Genomic DNA, 18832 nt, shown 5'->3' on the forward strand with positions numbered 1-18832 from the left:
ATAATTCTCCTATATCTATTTAATGACCATTCTCATGTTTCCTTTCCTCGCTGCTCCTTGTTTGTCTGTCAGCTCCTGGTCTGTGTTATATCCAGCACTATGTCCTGTCTTGAGTCTGCCTGCATGTGTTTTCTACTTGTTAGTAGCCCCCACTGGAATCCGAACCTGACACTAACCTTTTCTTAACACAACCAAGATTTAAGGTGAAAATAGGTGCATGTTGATAAGTCACATTTAAATAAAGGGCTTTCTTCACTTAGAGTGTGAACTTTTTAAACACCAAACCTTAACCTTTAAAACTAGAACTACACTCAGTAGATCTTTCCACCAGTCCCTTTGAATTCAATCAAGCCACAATAAATTGCAAAAACTCATATCATAGATGTCAGTCCCCTAAATATGCCTGTTTTTTAATCAAGATCCATAAATTGTTCTCTGGGAAATCTGGAGTAAAAGTCCCCAAAACTATCGTGGCTCTGCCCCTTGGTCTGGATCCATTTTTGTTCAGCTTTTTGAGTAACAAACAAACCAACGGACACTTTCTCACCTCCTTTGTGAATGTGAGAAGATGCTCAGTTTAATGGTTGGGAAAGTGTGTGATTGAATAAAATTGAAATTAATTTAAAAAGTTGAGTGATTTATTGATTGGTTGGTTGTGTATACAGCATGATATCTATTGTATAGTATGTTAGCAGAGGCTGACAATTCCTACACGCAAACCTACAATATATATACATGTGTATGTGTGTACATATATAACATTTTGTAAAGGGAATATAAGTATAATTAAGACAATAAACAGGACAATCATTAACTTGCAGCAATCATATTCAATAATAATAATTGACTTTACTTTTCAAAGCATTTATGTACATTTATTGTCAGCAATTTACAATGTGGCATTAAACCATAAAAGCTAAATATCCTTTGAAATACCACTAGGAAACACATATATACAATAAATACTTTTAAAAACAATCTGATTTAAAACATCCAATAAAAACAATGGTACTTGGTAAATTTGGAGAAAATAAAAGAAGAGAAGGAGAGAGATTAATGAAAAACTTAGAGATAGAGATTTATAGGATGAATCAGCAGCATAAGTTCTTCAGGTAGGATGGTCGACAGTCCTAGAGTCCCTGCTGAATACTGTACATTGTAATTCATGTAACAATCTTCATCTCTTCAATTCTCCCAAAAAAGCATCAGTGCGCTTTAAGGGCTTCTATCTTCTCTATATATACATGATGCTGTGAAATGACACAAGAAATTAGCACAATGACGTTTCATTCTGATTTAATTTTACACCTCTCTGTCTAGATACATACACCATGACCATCAGGCTGAACACTATGCTATAAAACTATGCATCATATATACGAACGGATGAGACGGTTCTTCAGTGATAATGTGCCAACCTCAAGGTCCAGTAAAGATGTGTGACTGTCTGGTTTAAGGTTTCCCAGCTGTTGGCCAGGAGTCACAAGCTCCTGAAAGATCTGCAGTAATAGTGCCTTATACAATGGCTCAGTGTTACTAAAAGGGACTGTTCCCCAAAACATTCAAGAAATAATATTATTTCTGGTGGATGGTCGGGAAGCAGCTGGCTCTGGGTTTATGTTAAATAGGGCAAATTAAAAGCTGTTCTGTTATTTGAGAGTGTCATAAATTGAGGCAAACGTGATTTCTGAGTGACAACAGGAACATTACAGCTGTTCTTTCTTTTTAAAATTGCTTTACATCTGTAGCACAAACAACTTAGTTATTTACAACAACTTGTAACAGACGCCGTTCTACCCGTAATATAGTTTTACTGCATTAATGCAGCTGTTGTTATCGAATCAGCTCCAGTGGATCATAGGTTCAAACAAATGTGTTTCTGAACTTCGACCAGAACCAGCAAAGACCAGCTCTTGTAAACTGTAGATGAGGGAGAAGAAGATGAATCCCTATCAAGGACTGAGAGGCTCCCAATACAAATGATGTGTGTTACATATTGTCAAATAAATTATCCCTGGATAAATAATGAGAATACAGGTAGAATACAGGTTGTCCATCCATCAACATAGCCTGAGATATAGCAGGAACAGATTCAACAGCATGTTTCTGCTCTGCAGTGTATCAACAAGCTAAGGGGACCTGGGTTTGATGATCCACCAGAGAATCAGGTCCACCCTGATTAGAAAGAGAAAAATGGAGTACAGGCCAAAGTTTCAATTGTAGTCATGCACACTTGGCAGTGGGCAGACAGAAGGCCATGGTCGAGGGAGGCACCAGGATGTCAGTGAAGATGGGCCGATATCCTGCCGGCAAAGGGGGGGCGCTCTGCTCCAGCAAGTCCAATACGGCCCCTCTGATGTCTCTGGAGACATCACCGCGGATGTCCAGCAGTACAGACACATGTTCTTCACTGAGAAAACAGAAGACCATGCAAATGTAACAGTTTAATTAACAATGCATTCATAAATATTGTGACACTCAACAGTTAGTATCAGCTAATTAAGATAAGATCGACTTTATTCATCCCACACTGGGGAAATTTCAACATTACAGCAGCAGAAGGGCATTAGGATAGAGACATATAAATATAGAAATAAAATAAAAAATAAGAATAAAAATATACATATATGTATATATATATATATATATATATATATATATATATATATATATATATATGAAGAAAAATGTAAACAATATACAAAAATACCTGAAAATTCACAGTAATTATTGCACATGAAAGTAGAGAATATACATTGGGATGTAACAATTCAGAGATTATTGCACCTAAAGATTGAATATATTGCACATGAAATATATATATATATATGTAGGAGGTAGATTCAGAAAAATGAGAGGAATGATTATTACTCTGTTTTTACGTGCTTGTTGAAAAGTCTTATGGCTGTTGGGAGGAAGGACCTTCAGAACCTCTCTGACTTGCACTAATTCAGTAACAAGGATCTGGTTTGACATGAACCACACTGTGAGGAAAACTGGTCTTTAATCAATGCACACAAAGAGCAGGACAGGCTGCAAAGCATCAGTCAGGTGGGGTCAGGTTACCTGATGTCGGGGTATTTGGCTGCCAGTCCTGACACCTCCAGAGTCAGCATGGTGGGGTCTTTGAGTCGGATGAAGTCAGCAAGGACAGGAAGTAAGGCCAAAGGGTTGACCTCGGGTGCCGACCCATCGCCCTCCTACACAAGCACACAGTTACTGTACACACCTGAGTTTGACTAGGGTGTTGTGAACACTGCCATTGGTTACTGTTGTATCACATAATATCAGAATTGCATTTTGATTCACACAGATAGGTTTACAAACCAGTACTTCAGTCAGTAAAACTCTACAGTGAAACCTTGCAACTACCATTATCAACCCAGTTTCAAATATTTTTGTATTTTTGGAGAATCCCACCAGGACTTTAACAGAGTATCTTGTAGTTTCAGACCTCTCCTCAGTCAATGTCACATGAAAAATGAATCAGACACAATCAGACACAAACACCATGATACTGCAAAGGTGATGGTTAATGAGAAATCTCCCTGAACCATGAACATCGGGTGAGTGTGGCCGCTTCTGATCTCACCAGGCTGTGGAGGATTTCTCTGAACAGCTGGTCATCCTGAGCCATCTGCTGAGCAAGCTGCCTCCTCTCGTCTGCGCTGCGACACACCAGCCTCTTCTGCATCAGAGCCCTGACGTACTCCACCACCATCAGCCACTGGGCCTCCTCCTGTAGACGCTGCAAGATACGCCCATAACATTCAGCAGCGCGCGTTGACCATACACTTTTTCAACAGCAACGACCACGAATACTCCCAATATAAATACAGAGGATCCTCACAGCGCTGTTAGAGATAAACCTGTACTGCTTTGAGGCTGCACTAAGAGTTGGACTGTTACTAAATGCAACACTGTCTTTGGTTTGCTTTATCGTGGAGGGTGAGAAAATACATTTTTAAGTTGGGCAGGTAATAATCTACATAAAACAGCTTAAACCCTGATGCTTTTACAAAATTAACATAGTTAACTAAAAAATTTACATCGTTTTTTTAGATAAATACTTATGAGCAATATTCACATGTATATGGTGCCATAGTAATTTTGATGTCATGCTATAGAAAATAAAATAAGATAAGAATAACAAAACTTTGAGAGTTGAAATTATTAAAACAGATGATGCTGGGGAAGATTTTGAGTGAATATAATGGAATATAAAAGTGATCTGCAGGATAATCCTCTCTGCTTTATTCTGATATCACCCTTATGGTCCTTCTGCTCCACTCGCTGGGTTTCATTAACCATTCATTCCTTTCCTCCAGCTTTACCCCAAAGAAATGCAGTACAGAGCAAAGCAGTGACCTGTCGGCAGGGCGGCCGGACGCGGCCGTACAGCTCCAGGTGACGTTCCAGGACATGGCAGAGTTTGGGGGTGGGGTCCCCCTGGACCAGCCAGGGTCGGGTCAGCAAGCCTGGGAGGAGAGGCTGAAGGTCCAAAAGGAGCTGATCCATCACCAGGCGACACGCTCGTCTCACGGCCCGGTCCAGAGCTGCCAGCGGGTTGGAAGGGGTCCGAGAAAACTGGCCGGCTGAGCGTGATGACTGCTGCTGCTGCAGGCTCTCTGTGGACTTTCTGCATCAGACACAAGAGCACACAGAACTGTTTTAGAAAGAAGCTGAGATTTGATCCTGCTTTTCCTGAAAGGTTTTTTTTTTTCATTGTGGGAGAAACACTGTTTGAATAGCAGAGATGAAAACCTTGTTAGAGGAGCAAGAACTCATATTTTTCTCCTTGAGTAAAGGAAAGAGCAGATAACTCTCCAAGCTGCAAGCAGTGTATGAAGAGTGAAGACTGGAGGTAAAACTGTGAACTTTAGCAGGATGTTGTGATGCTGACTGACATGATACTGACCCACACTAAGTCCCTGGAAATTATAATCTATACTGTGCTATAATCTTACTTGAGGATGATGCAGTTGCTGATCGACGCCAGCAAGTAGTGGAGGTAGAACTTGTTTTTATCATTGCTTGGAGCCCTTCGACGTTCTTTCCCGAATTCCACCAGAGCTTCCCGAAACCTAGAGGTGAAGAAACGTGAAGACATGAAGTGGTGAACTGTATAAAACAGAAGGCAGGTATATATACACACGCACACACACGCACACACACACACACACACACACGCACACACCTGTTCAAAAGGTTCTCCATCTCGTACAGTCCCATCTGTATTGTCTGATCTCGAAGGGATTCTCCGATCATCAGAGCCACCCGGGCGTTCTCCTCCAGCATCTGTCACAGTCCCACAAACAGAACAAGGCCACGGAGAGTGTAAAGTGAATTGTGGAGCTGAGAAGTGGCTACAGAGCTCAAAGGTTTTATTTTTACATTTAATTCAAAGAAGCAATAAGCACAGTGTCATTAGTAGGTGTGTCTCCAGGCAGTGGACAGTGATGAAGACATTAGATTTGATTGCACTCTTCAGCCTGAGCTCCATTATCTCTCATCATGACAGCTGACTGCTTTGGTGTGAAGTTTAAATGGCACTTAAAGTGGATGTTGGTGCCACAGTTCTTATTGCAGGCTTTCTGTGTGTGTGTTCAGGACGTGGTCGTTGTATTTTGTGTCTTGTGTTGCATATTGTATACCTGTGTGATGATGGTAGGCAGGCTGGTTTGGTAGAAACCTTGATGGTCTGTATCTGGTTCCTGGTCTCTCTGCCAGTCTTGCAGCTCCACCTGCAGAGCTTTGTGCATCCACTCTGACACACTCTTCTATAACAGCAGCAACGTGGACACACACAGTGACAGACACCATCAGGGTTCTGCTTACAGTACTTTCTTGACCTTTCCAGAGACAAACTGGAATTATTTTCACAGGAAGTCGACACAGCTGCCTTCCCCAAAAGACAGATTTCCCCAACCAACTGTTGGTGAACAAAGTGTTGGTGAATAAGACCTCTGATGAGTGTCGAACACAAAATGTGAAAGTAATGAACATTAGTTAAATCAGTTAAAATGAGTTAAACCTTCTCTAAGACCCATTCATTCACAGTTCTCTCTCACACTCTCTTCTTCCTATCAGATGACTGTGGGTGTTTACTGTAATCCAATCAGATTTTGCCACAGTCTCAATCAGCCACTCATGTAGTTGGTGTCAAACTTTAATCTGGTCTCCTCTCTCTTACTGTCAGCTGTCATTTCAGTGACCCTCCTCCTCCCCCAGTCACTTCCTGTCCATATATCCAGTGCCCTGGTCAAACCCAGCTCAGTCCTCATATCCTCTCATTCAGGCCACTGATTGGAAATCTTGAGAAAAATTGAAAGTTTGCAGCCAACTCACCCGAACGCTCTGCACATATTTGCCCTGCAGCTGCTCCAGGCCCTCGGCGGAGATGAGAGGTCCCAGCTCTTCTTTCTCCATCTCAGTCACCAGCTCTGGATGACCCATCATGTCTGGGCTGCCAAAACAAGACTGTCACACTCAGAGCTGTTGATGGATTTTGTCCATTTGTCTAACTTCAAAGTTATACACGTGTACGTAGGTAACTGGACTTGCTTGCTTTTAATAACAAAGACGTTCACAAAGAAGTAATTTGGCGATGCTGTATGTTACAGAATGAATGCTGCTGGGGATGGGTCTGAGCAGGGCTCCTCCTTTGTGGTATAGATGCGGGGGATGGCCTTCCTGGGGAAATCCTGCATCTTTGGACTTTCCAAGATGCACTAAGAAGTAGTCCGACTCAGACCAGAGTGCATGTGTTAAAGGGAAACTGCAGTGAAAGTCTGGACCCAATTCTGTAGAGATCCTCAGCAGGAAATGTCTGAAAACGTCTTAAGACTGTTTTGTTTTGTTTTTTTCTTAATAAATTATCAATTCATCTAGCAAGCTGCAGTGCCTGCATTTGGGTCCTCTGCTAAAGCCTGTGATAGTTGCCTACGTGAAGCTACCATGACCTGGATGAGACTCTGCAGATATGTTAATATAGATAAGTTATATAATTACAAATAATTGTTTTGCCAAGTTAAAAAACTTTGAACTTGGACTATATGGGACTTTTTAACACTGTCATATTGTATTTAACCTTCGAGCAGTTCAAGAGAGTGATTTTTTACTTATATATTATTTTTAGATGTAATAATATAAAGAGTAAAGATAAGATAACACCATAATACTGCACAGGGCTGGTAATGGTTAATGAAAAATCTCTCTAAACATCAGTGATGATGGGTTCAGGCGCGTCCAAGATGCATCGGCTATCAGTCAGACGGTGTCCTCTATCCCCCATGACAACTTAAAAACCTAATAAAAATAAGACAACAGTTTGATAACAGATGCTTCTGTAGATGCTTATCAGGGGAAAGGGGCAGAGAATACAAATTAGAGGCTGTTTATGAGCTTTGATGGGTTGAGTGTTGCCCAAAGCTGCTACACTTCACTTCAACAATAATGTGCACAAGGACCTACACAAAGACAAAAATAAAAATGCCTCACCTGTTATAGATGTGCAGCACCCAGTTAAGCACTGCAAAGATTTCACCACTCTCCAGGTCCCAGCTGCTAACCTAGGCCACAAATATCACTAACATGTATATAGTGAGATCTTTTCAAATGAATACAAATCAAAAAAAGAATTAGCTTTGTGAAAAGAAATGCTCCAATAGTTGAATAGCCTCTGTCATTGTTCAGAGAGAGGTGTAGTCTACATATTAATGAGTGACACGGTGCAGCATTGGTCTCCTTCTGTCCCATCACTCACCTGTGCCAGGTGAGCTTGCAAACAGCGATGGCTGGCCCTCAGGTAGGCTCCTGTTAGTCGGTAGTGGGATGGCACACAGTGCTCCAGCAGGTGGCGTACAGTGGCCAGGTCAGCCATGGTAGCGTGCTGGAGAGCAGAGAGGTGTCCTGCCAGACCTGGGCCACGCGTGTGCAGGTAAGACACGCTACGGAACCGCGCAGACACCGCCTCCTCTAGTACCTGAGAGGTGGTCGATTGGCGAGAGTGAACACAATCAGAATCTTGAATCTAAAGGTGAAGTGTTCTGTATCAGTTGGCTCTCACCTTGAAGAAGCATGCTCTCCAGCAGCGAGGTCGTCCAGGGGGCAGGGGCCTGCTGTTGCTCCTGGTGCCCCCTCTGTCCTCCAGCAGAGCTTGGTCCAGGGCTTCCTCCCGCTCCACTATCCTCACTGCCGATACAAACGGTGTGGGGTTCTGTCGGGCCAGAGCCAGAGCACTGCTCACCACTGCCCAAAGCTCCTTACCTACAGTGACAGGGGGGATGATGAGGATGTTAGAGACTCATCCTGGGACTGATCTTTATTTCAATTAATGCTGCTGATAAATCAAGGTTACACATAAAATATAGTGTTATGTTAGTGTCTGTATGTGTTTTAGGTTTTCATTAGACAGGCCCTGACATATACGTGTTAACAGATGTTGAGCTCAGAATATATTGGGCCAAAGGGACGGCAGCTTGCTGTGGAGAAGCAGCTGAGGTTCAGATCTCCTCCTGGTCTCAGAGGTCACAAAGAACATTGTCTTGTTAGAACTGACAATCAGGATCTGGAGGAAGTCAGGGAGTGGAGGAAGACTAAGTATGAAGAGTTGGTCGTTGATTGCCAGACACAGGGCCTGAAGGCAAGGTACATGCCTATCAAGACTGCGGGTCAATCGCTCTCCAAAGCCTTACATGGGGAGAGGAGCCATCACAAACATCACTGAGGCAGCATAGAAAGAGTTAGTCGTGTTTATGCTTTAGAATGAGTCAAATTGAACTGAACTAATATTACTGAGTAAACTGAGAGGATGTCCTCACCCAAGGCGTCTACAAGCTGTCCAACACCAGAGAAATATTTGGCCACCAGCTCTTTGTCTTCACTGCTGATTGCACTTCCTGCCGTCCCAGCAGCTCCATGGAGCTGCCAGAGGATGTCGTCCTGCCAGCGCTCCAGATCCATCAGCCGGGCGTGGGCCTCCAGGAGCCGGCGGGATTCCACCAGACGCTCAGTCTCTAACACCAGACTATGCACTGTGAGACAAGACAGGGGCGGAGGGAGAGAGAACTGTCATTCCTCTAACTGTCAACAATTTATGCAACCTAAGCTTCCAGCAAAAATGTTCTACATTACACCATAACTACTTGAGGCAGCAGGGATGTTTCTCTGAGAATAGTTTGGTAAAAGAAAAAAGCAGTAAAGACTCTGTTTCAATTTTATTCGATGGTTCATAATATGAACAGATGCACTGCCAACCCGGGCAGTTTCCATCTTCAAATATTTGTTTTCCAGATTCATATAATGTCACTGTGACCTTTACCTTTGACCACTGACATCTAATCAATTAATAATTAATAATTGAGACCAAGTGAATATTCACAAAGCGATACATATGTTTTGTGAGGTCACAGTGGCAGAGCCTTTGAAAGCCAACATCTGGTACTTTGAGTCCAAGTCAATGTTTGTGGCTGATGTAATGAAATTCCCTTTGGGTTTTCCTGATATATCACGTTCACAATTTGACCTTTGTCTTTCGATCACCAAAATCAATTCATCTTTGACTTCTAAATTTGAGCAAAGCTAATCTTAAAAAAGCACATTGATGTAAAACATGAACATATTTGGTGAGGCCACTGTGACCTTGAACTGTAACCTTTCACAACCAAAGTCAAATCAGTTATTCCCTGAGTCAAAGTGAATGTTTGTACCGAATGTGAAGAAATCCCTCAAGACATTCTAAAGATATTGCGTTTGAGAAATTTGACGTAAGGACAGACAACTCCAACACATTATGCTAGCTGCCACTGGGTGTCACCGGTGCAGAGTTATGACAAAACATTCTGAGCTTCATCAAAGTGGCATTTACAGCAGAGCTGATCTACTGGACTATATTATATTATATTAACAGTACAGTATGTTTAGAATGATCTAGGCTGGAATATGGTACAATATGATCATGGTGAAGTGGAAGGTGATTACAACAAGACATCACTTAAGCTATTGTAAACTAGAATGAATTACATTTCCCCAAAAAAAGTTTCTTCATCCACATGCATCAGACATTTTGGACTTGATTAAATGTGAAAAGCGCATTGATTCATTATCTGTGTCCACAAAGCAGCGTGTCACCTGAGTACAGACGTGGCAAGTTGCTGACAGCAGCGAGGAGCTGCCGGTGGTTGACTGACACCTCTCTCAGCCTCTCCAGAGGCTTCACCCCGTTGGCGTTTTGATTGAATTCCAGTCCTGCTTTCTTCAAAGTGTGTGACACCTCCCTGAGCTCCACCCGGGCCTCCTGGAGCTGCTCCAGACCCCAGCCTACCCCCTCCAGGTACGACTGGACCATGGACTGGGAGGAAGTGATTGATAACAAGAAATAAAGTGGCATTGGTTTAACAGGGATTCAATCCCACTATCACCGTCATATGTGAGACCATTTGATAAACTGTGATTGCAACTGATCATTAGTTTGTTGTGTGCATCTGGATGTGTCCCTGTGTTGTCACCTTGAGCCTGGTGTGTATGGAAGCAGTCCTCTGACTCTCTCTCTTCCTGTACTGGCTCAGTCGCTCCAGATGTTCAGGCCGACAGAAAACTCCTGATGCCCACTTCAAGGCGGCGCCACGGGCCAAACACTCGGCCCTCTCCACCTCCGGCCATACCTCAGCCACCGGCACCGTGTCTGTCGAGCAGACAAAGGAGGGGAACGTCAGGTCAGTGTTTCCTGTCCTGCAGTACCATTCAGCTTTTTTATGTGCCAGACATAGAGAGCCAAAATCCTTGTGTAACTGTTTGAATTAGAGCCACATGGTTCAATTGTTATTTCGTTTTTCTTTTTGTTAACCATGCTCCTTTTTTGATGGCAGATTTCAAAGTTGCAAAAGTTGGAAATGTTCTAATCGTAAGCGTCGGGGCTTTAAATTGAAGAAAGAATCAGAACCAGTGGTTTTGAGTGGAGCCCATTAGAGAACAGAGGGAACAAGGAACTATAACAATCATCTATCTCACCAAGGCCAAACACTAATACACATGACTGTCTAGCTCTTATAATAGAAAAAAGGAAAAGGAAGTAGTCTGCTAATCTGCACCAAATAATACACACTCACTGATCTTGTGTCTATATTTTTAAATTATGATTTAATCATTATTTCCTCAGAAACTGAAGAATATGAAAATGCTCTCCATCTCACAATGTAAAGGAAAATGATTTTTCTTAAATCCTTCATTTGCACCTTAAACCATAGTATAGTCCAACATGCAATTGCAAAGCTGAAAAAGTAATGCAACCACGTGAGTTTTGTTTTCATTGACTATTCAGCATGTGATCGTCTCCCATGTGAAACAATCACTCACTTCATTCAACATCGGCTGAGAAACAGCAAAGAATTAATTTATTACAGACGATTTACAGAAGGGCTCTATATTAAGAATGTAAGTTCATGGTCTGTAGGACATGGAGCATGTAATACCCTGGTTCGTTTAACATCAGACAGAACGGTGGGTTCATGAGGATTGTACCAGCATGACAATGACCCTCTAATCATACAATGAAATAAATAACAGAAAATATAAGGAGCCATTTCTTCATTCACGTCGAAACCAACCCAACCCTGGGGATACAGAAACAGTATAAACTGCCAGCAGTTCGTCAGACACTATTCATAGTAGCAGCTCTGCTGGACATGAATTCCATATGTGGAAGCCATTTTCAAAGAATCATACCTTTTGCAATTGATGTAACAATACATTTTGTCAATTAATGTTTATAATAATTTATTTAATTTATTTAGATAATTCAGCAATTTATCTTAGTTATTCCATTTTCCATTGTTTGACCTTTTCTTGCATTTGTTCGACATTTTCCAGCGTGCATGTGTTTTATGTATGCTTTTGAGAGGAGAAAGTTTTTGCTTTTGACTGTTCATTCCTTGTCACTTAAAACTAAGCTTCAAGTCTCTTTTCCACTTTTGTCTAATTATATTGCCATTATCCCCTTCAGCATGTTATACATAACTTGGAAATTCTCCATATCACAACCTTGAAAAAACCTAAATCAATTATCTAATTCTCTTTTTGCGGCAATGTTTAAATAGTTTCAATGCATTATCGTAAAAACAGAAAGAAAGACGAGGATCTCTCCACAGTGTAGTAAAATCAGTTACGTATGGATTCATTGTGGCCCAGAGGTCAACGTCCCTGGCTGTGTGGTATGCGTAAACTATTTCTGTTGTTCTTTTCTTACTTCAAGTAGAATGTGGAGAAACACATTCGCTCAAGGGTTTGGAGAACCATTGTTTACTTGAGCTAAGCTACAACTAAACAGAGTAGCTATAGGTTGAGATGTGAAGCATTTGAGAACTGATGCAAGACTTACTGTTCCATATAAAGAAAGAATTATAATATTCAGAAAATACTCCAGTTAATTGGTTGTGCCAAATTAGAAAAGATTCTAAGTCTCCTTTCAGGAGACCAAAAATATGTTTTGTCAAATGAAAGTGATCTTAACCTTTGAATCAAATCAGCTCATCTTTGAATTCAGGCAAAACATTGGACCAGATTTGAAGACATACTGTCCTGCATTCTTGGGGAATACAAAACCTAATGAAAACATACTTAGAAATATCATAATCCAATTCTGCCATCCCCCTAAATCCTACACACTGAACCTTTAATTTGATTTACAGAGTGAACTGGAACCAGGCTCATCTTTTTAAAATCAGTTTCATTGTTTCATCCAATACCTGAAAATAATTCAAATTAAAAGTATTATCAGTCTCGTGTTTGGTATGACCGGGCCTACAGAGACATCGTGGTGATAAGGGCCGACGTCTGTGTCGATGTGCTGTAAACAAAACCATGTGATGTCTGCAGCAGAATGAATACATTACATCCTGCACCACCACTCCCCTGAATGCTGTTGTGAACATGCCTGAGCAGAGAATCTCCTGCTGTGTTGTTTTTGTTTGAAAGGCAAACTGCAGAAAGAAACCCTTATGAATACTGCTTTGACATGGCGGGATAGGACATTAGATAGGGTGGGTTTAGCAGGATTACTAAAAACTACTGGATGGTTTACCAAAAGAAATGATGGAAGGACCTAGTAATGACATTTTGGTGTGGATCTGGGAGCAGATTGAGAATTTTTTTTCACTTAGTTTTACTTTACCTTTCCTGAGAATAATTAATTGCTGTTGATGACAAAATTATACATATATATATGACAATGTGCAATTTGTTGCAGATCCAGATTGAGTGACACACACTATACTGAGTGCCATTCCATTTTGTTTCTTGAGATAGATTGAAACCACACAAAGAAAAGTGATGAGAGGCATTAAACATTGTAAAAACTGTCGGGGAAGAAACCTTGGGGACATTCTATGTTCGATGTTTCCAATAGCACTCTGCTATAAACAAATGTTTGGGGAAATAAGTTAGCAGTGATAAAGTTTGTTCCCAGATGTAACATCTCTGTCAAAAGTAATTATATATTGCATTGCCTATTATTTTTTTCATTTGTTTCTCATTTAGAAGAACACATCTCTACGTCCTAATGGAGAGGATATTTTTACAGCAGAGATGACTGTGGTTCTGCTTTCCGCCGGCCTGTCAGGTGATCAGATGTCAGTTCTCCTCTGCTACTCAGCGAGATGGGCGGCTGATCAGACCATCAGAGACCATTTGAATGGCCAATCATAATTGGACTTAACTGAATAATGAACTGGTCGGTGACTCAGCAGAGAGCAATGAGCCAGCACAGAGCAGCCTCTCTCTGTGACGTAGGGGTTGAAAGGGTCATTGATTGTGCAGAGATAACAAAATCCAACAGTCACAGAGCGTCTATCACTAAAAGTTCAGAACGTGGGAGTGAGAGCACCTGATATTTAGAGTAATTCGTGACTGTGTGTGTGTTTGTGTGTTTGGATGTCTCAACTACGCAAACAGGATTGTCTCAGTCTCTTGTGGCATGCTCTCTTTACCAAGACTACATCATCAACAGCTCTGCAGGACAACGAACCATAGAGCTCACTTTCAGGAAAATGGTGAGCGTCATGTAAGCACAGCTGCACAGATCACCACTGACCTATAACACCATGATCCTGCAGTAATGCTGAGCTGGTGTGGAGGCCCAGCAGAGCCATGATGAGTCCATATTTTGAAGGCAATACAACAAACTCATGTGTTCCTATAGTTTATTTTACTTGTAAATATATGTTTTTAAAGGTGCACTCCACCAGTATTACATGTTATATAATGTTACATCAATATACCAGTCATGGGATAGGTCTGCATATAAAGATGGATGACACCTCTCCGCTTCCTCCCACTGCACAAAAATGAAGCTAAAATACCTCTGATACCAGTGCTGTCATTTTACACTGGTGATATCATTATGGTCTGTGCAGTAGTGATCATGTTGAGGAGCCAAAGTATGAAGCTCACGCTCATACACCTGCTCTACCAATGGTGAGTCCATCTCATCTGCCAATTATGGCTTTTTTATAGCATCAAGAACTCATTTTCAGAAACATGACAAAACCACCTCAAATATGAAGTGTCCTTTAATTTTTTTGTTTGGTCCGTGTCCCATCCACTAACATGGAGGTGGCAGGGTTTATACTATACTGCAGCCAGCCACCAGGGGGTCTTCCAGATGTTTCGGCGTCACGTTTGAGGAGCTATCATGTCACCATATTTATATGCAGTCACTGGTCAAGAGGATCTCAAAACGATGCTATCTAGTTGCATTGTGGGTGGTGTAGTTTTTGCTGTAGTTTTTGGAGTTGGACCCATACCAAACCCTGTACCTTTGGTTATATAGTGGCCTCTGTTACTTTTGTTGATTGCTCTCTCCAGAGTCCACCAACAAGATTAAATCAACAGACTATCAATTGAAAGTCACATATTTCTACTTCAGAAACTGTTCTGCAGAAGAAAAAACTTTTCAATGTTAGACAGAAAGAAAACTCTTAGCAAGACAACAGATAACAGGACAAAAGACACATGAAGAGCACAACAACTACCAAAAATGGACCTTGTGGTGACAATGTTCTCAGCTGTTTGAAATTGCATTAGTACCACAAGGGGACAGTACAACTTTATATTCAAGGAGACTAATGCACCGATTATTTCAACAACTTCTAAACACTCAGGATTTAAGCCCATTTGTGAGCAGCTGTAACCAGACAGGAACCTTCATCACACTCGGGGTGGATTGCGCTGACTTGCAGATATTCAATATGTAATTCAAAGCCTGTGCAGGCCCACAGATCAATGCATCATTCTAAACCTGACTCCTAAATGATGGACACTTAAGAGTTCATTCATTTCTCTCTCTCAGAGAAGCAACACACAGTCATACACAGCTTTGTCTGGTCTCTAGTCATTCTGAGATGTTTAATGAAGAAGTGGGTGTTGGCCATCAGCAGGCAGTGTGTGTGTGTGTGTGTGTCTTTACCTCCTGGTTTGTCACCACCATTCTTCTGATCTCCTGCTGACATTGAAGTTCACTGTTCAGCTGCCCATGCACCGGTCAAGTCTCCTGTTCCCTGAGGGCGTCCAGGGTGCAACACTGGCAGAGGACGGTGAAGAAATAGTGATGAGACAGAGGAGAAGAAAAGGGGGAGAAGAGAGGGCGGAGGAGAGAGGGCACATATCCATTCTACTGACGGCTTTCCATCTTCTCCCTCACACACACACACACTCTCTCACCCAGACACATCCTCTGCTGAGAGGCCAGCAGGAAAGGGAGGGAGCCAGGAGGAGGAGGAGGACAGAGGGTGGGTGGGGGGGTGGAGAGGGAAGAGAATAATGCCTGAGGGCGGGGAGGTGGGAGGGGAGAGAGGGGAGAGAGGGGGAGGAACAGGGAGAATAAAGGGAGACATGCTGCATTCAGGGGAACTCTGTCTAGAAAGTGTCACTCAGCTTCCTGTAATCAGGAAGCTGAGTGACACTTTCTAGCTTTCTGTTATAGATGGACTATTTTACAGCAACAGAACTAGCATGTCAACAGATCTTCATAACATAGGCAAACTCCAATTACTCATGGAAACCATGTGATGTGGTTGAAAGCTTTGGAAAAACAATTGTTTTGCCAAACTAGTATTTCCACAATCGAGACAGCATTTTCACTCTCAGTCCTGTTGCAACTTTTATTTTGAAAGTGCAACTTTTTGGGACAGCTTATTGCTGAGAGTCCGATGACATGATCGATACATCTCTTATGTCTTGTACAAAGAACTGAAATGTTGATTTTCTTCATGGGGAAGTTGAGTCACGGCCTCTTGGTTACAAGGTGTACAGAGGGTAATGTTCCACATAACCTTCTGGGAGCCTGAGAGTTCCCTTGACTCGTAAAGGGAAAACCATTAAGCCCATGGCAACAGAAGGAAACGATGTATAATGCATAAGTCATTAACCGGCAATCCACTGTGAAAGAAGGGATCGCAAAGCAGCCAAGGACTAATGGAGGCCAAGACCATTTATCTTTTACTATGAGGCACTTGACAGGTGTCTTCGAGGGTTTAAACCAGACATCAGTCATGATTCACAGAACTGCAATTGTCAATCATCGACATTTCTTTGACACCAAGAAGGGAAACTCTGTGGCTCTGTGGTCAGGGCTGAACAAATTGTGTTGAAAGAAAAGGAAACAATAAGACAGAATATATTGCAGCTGTTTGACCAGTGCTGGCTTCTACCACTGAGGGAACTTTGTTTATTTGCAGCCCCGTTGAGTCCTCTGACCCCTCCACCCTGTTTATGCCGGCGAGCTGCCCAGGCCCTCTTCACAGCACAGTGGGGAGCGTGCCAAGTGGCCCTGTAGCTGGAGCCAGCCACTGCACGCTAACTGAAGGACACGCACAGGACCATCATTTTCTCATGCAATCTGAAACTGTGCGGGCGGCTGTTAAATGACAAGTTGAATTTGAACATACAGGGACCTCACCTATGAATCAGAATAATGCATAAAGATTTAAAGAGGAAATAACTGTTTTTTATTCAGACAGTGTAACCAAGCTGTGACACTGACATGTGTAGACGGATATGAACGGTGGCCCTGAGGGTCATAGGACAAGATTTCACCAAACACAGCACTCTGATTATGGAAAGGGTAAGACAACTGCTTTGTTGTTGTTTGTGATGAGTTGGGAACCAAGGCCCTGGCGACAATTCAATATAACTTCCTGTTTCTATTTCTTTTTGGACTTGTAAACTGGTGACTGGCTGCAGTATATGTCATAAAGCCTGCCTCCTACATGTTAAAGCTAAACTAAAAAGTCAAAATATGCATCAAATAAACTTTTCTCAAGGATTGTTTTTGTCATTTTAGGTAGTTCTTATCACACTTAAGTATGTTCAAGGTCATATGCGGTGTTTTGGCTGCCAACTGCTCCACCATGTTCACCAGCGAGCTGCTAACGTTGTATGGTGTGTGCTGCTGGATAGATAGCGCACAATGAGTGTTTACAGCTACTGTATCTGCTGCTGCTGTGATAATAATAATAATAATAATAATAATAATAGCTTGAATTCATATAGCGCCTTTCAAGAGACCCAAGGACACTTTACATGTGTCAGTGGCCAGTGCGATGAATTGAGAACTGCATCTATTGCACTTCTGTCTGTTCTGGGAGAGGGATCCCTCACATAAGGCTCTCTCTGAAGTTTCTAGGTTTTTTTCCAGTTAAAGTGTTTCCTGGGTTACGTTCTCCTTACTCCTGTTGAGGGTTAAGGACAGGAGATGTCGCACCTTGTTAAAGCCCTATGAGACAAATTGTGATTTGTTAATATGAGCTATACAAATAAAAATTGATTGCTTTAAAAGGTTTAAGTTGTAAAAACAAAACAATGCGCAGATAGATACTTCATAGAGCTGTGGTGAACTGGTGACCTGGGTAATCACAATGTTAATCACCAGGCACATACCACATACATAGATTACACATTGCAATGAATCATTAGATCAATTGCTAGGATAAGATATTGATCATAGTTTCTTTAACCAAAAAAGTAAAACCAGGTTTATATGTATACAACATGTCAGATGAAATGAGACTCGTTATCATTTTTTTTACAATGTCTTACTTTCTTCACACTGAATACAACCTTGTTGAGCAAATTATCAGTCTAGTATTTAGTGTTCAGTTGAGGTGCAATTTCAAGTGAAATCCACCTCCATTTCTCCATCCTGTATTAGTCATGGTAGCAGGGGTACCCACCTTAGCATCACCTCTTGTTTGTTTGCCACAGGAACAGTTTCCTCCAGGGCCGTGGAGGGAATCAGATCAGGACAGAGGCTGACACACCAGGATGTTGTGCAGAACATCTTCCTGCAGGGTGGGGACACATCACTGAGGACGGAGAGGCCGCTGATCTGCCGAGCCCCAGCCCAGTGACAGCAGACTGCCGTCAGAGTGATTCTCCCCAGCTCAGTCACTCCCTCTGCTGTAGAACTACTATCTGGCTTACATTCACAGCAATGAGGGCGGGAGACTCTCAAATAATTTGAATTCAAATGCTGATGAAGGTCAGTAAACCTGCTTGCCATTTTATTTGTTGCTGTGATAATAAACTGAACTGGCTCACCGTCTACCATTCATCACTCACAATAAGAGTGATCTGATAGTTAGTGTTTACAACATTCTGATATGGCCATTTAAAGCCACGCCCACTAGAGTCAGTCAGTTTATCAGAATGACTGCAGCGGCTTTTGATTGACATGTGACTGTTCCATGTTAATGGTTTGTATTTATATTGAGCTTTTTTAGTGTTGATGACCACTCAAAGCACTTTACAGTAGTTTGACATTCAAACACACATTCATAGC

General features: G+C 41.9%; 1 protein-coding gene across 2 annotated transcripts; it reads right to left on the reverse strand.

Moving 5' to 3' along the window:
• Positions 1 to 859: 859 nt before the first annotated feature.
• On the reverse strand, positions 860 to 18357 carry exoc3l1 (exocyst complex component 3-like 1). 2 transcript variants are annotated; one of them, XM_069528782.1, is made up of 16 exons: positions 18225 to 18357; positions 15461 to 15574; positions 10509 to 10684; positions 10132 to 10351; positions 8823 to 9035; positions 8069 to 8268; positions 7766 to 7984; positions 7501 to 7571; positions 6349 to 6466; positions 5655 to 5780; positions 5198 to 5298; positions 4968 to 5084; positions 4369 to 4639; positions 3593 to 3748; positions 3067 to 3200; positions 860 to 2410 (listed from the first exon to the last, which is right to left on the reverse strand). In XM_069528782.1, the coding sequence occupies exons 2-16, from the start codon at positions 15501 to 15503 to the stop codon at positions 2224 to 2226; spliced, it is 2352 nt and encodes a 783-aa protein (XP_069384883.1). In that variant the 5' UTR covers positions 15504 to 15574; positions 18225 to 18357; the 3' UTR covers positions 860 to 2223. The 2 variants fall into 2 exon arrangements, with proteins under 2 accessions (XP_069384883.1, XP_019934071.2); XM_020078512.2 differs by lacking the exon at positions 18225 to 18357 and having other exon boundaries at positions 15461 to 15726.
• Positions 18358 to 18832: the final 475 nt, after the last annotated feature.

This window comes from Paralichthys olivaceus, chromosome 7 (assembly GCF_024713975.1).
Source record: "Paralichthys olivaceus isolate ysfri-2021 chromosome 7, ASM2471397v2, whole genome shotgun sequence".
Lineage (NCBI taxonomy): Eukaryota > Metazoa > Chordata > Actinopteri > Pleuronectiformes > Paralichthyidae > Paralichthys > Paralichthys olivaceus.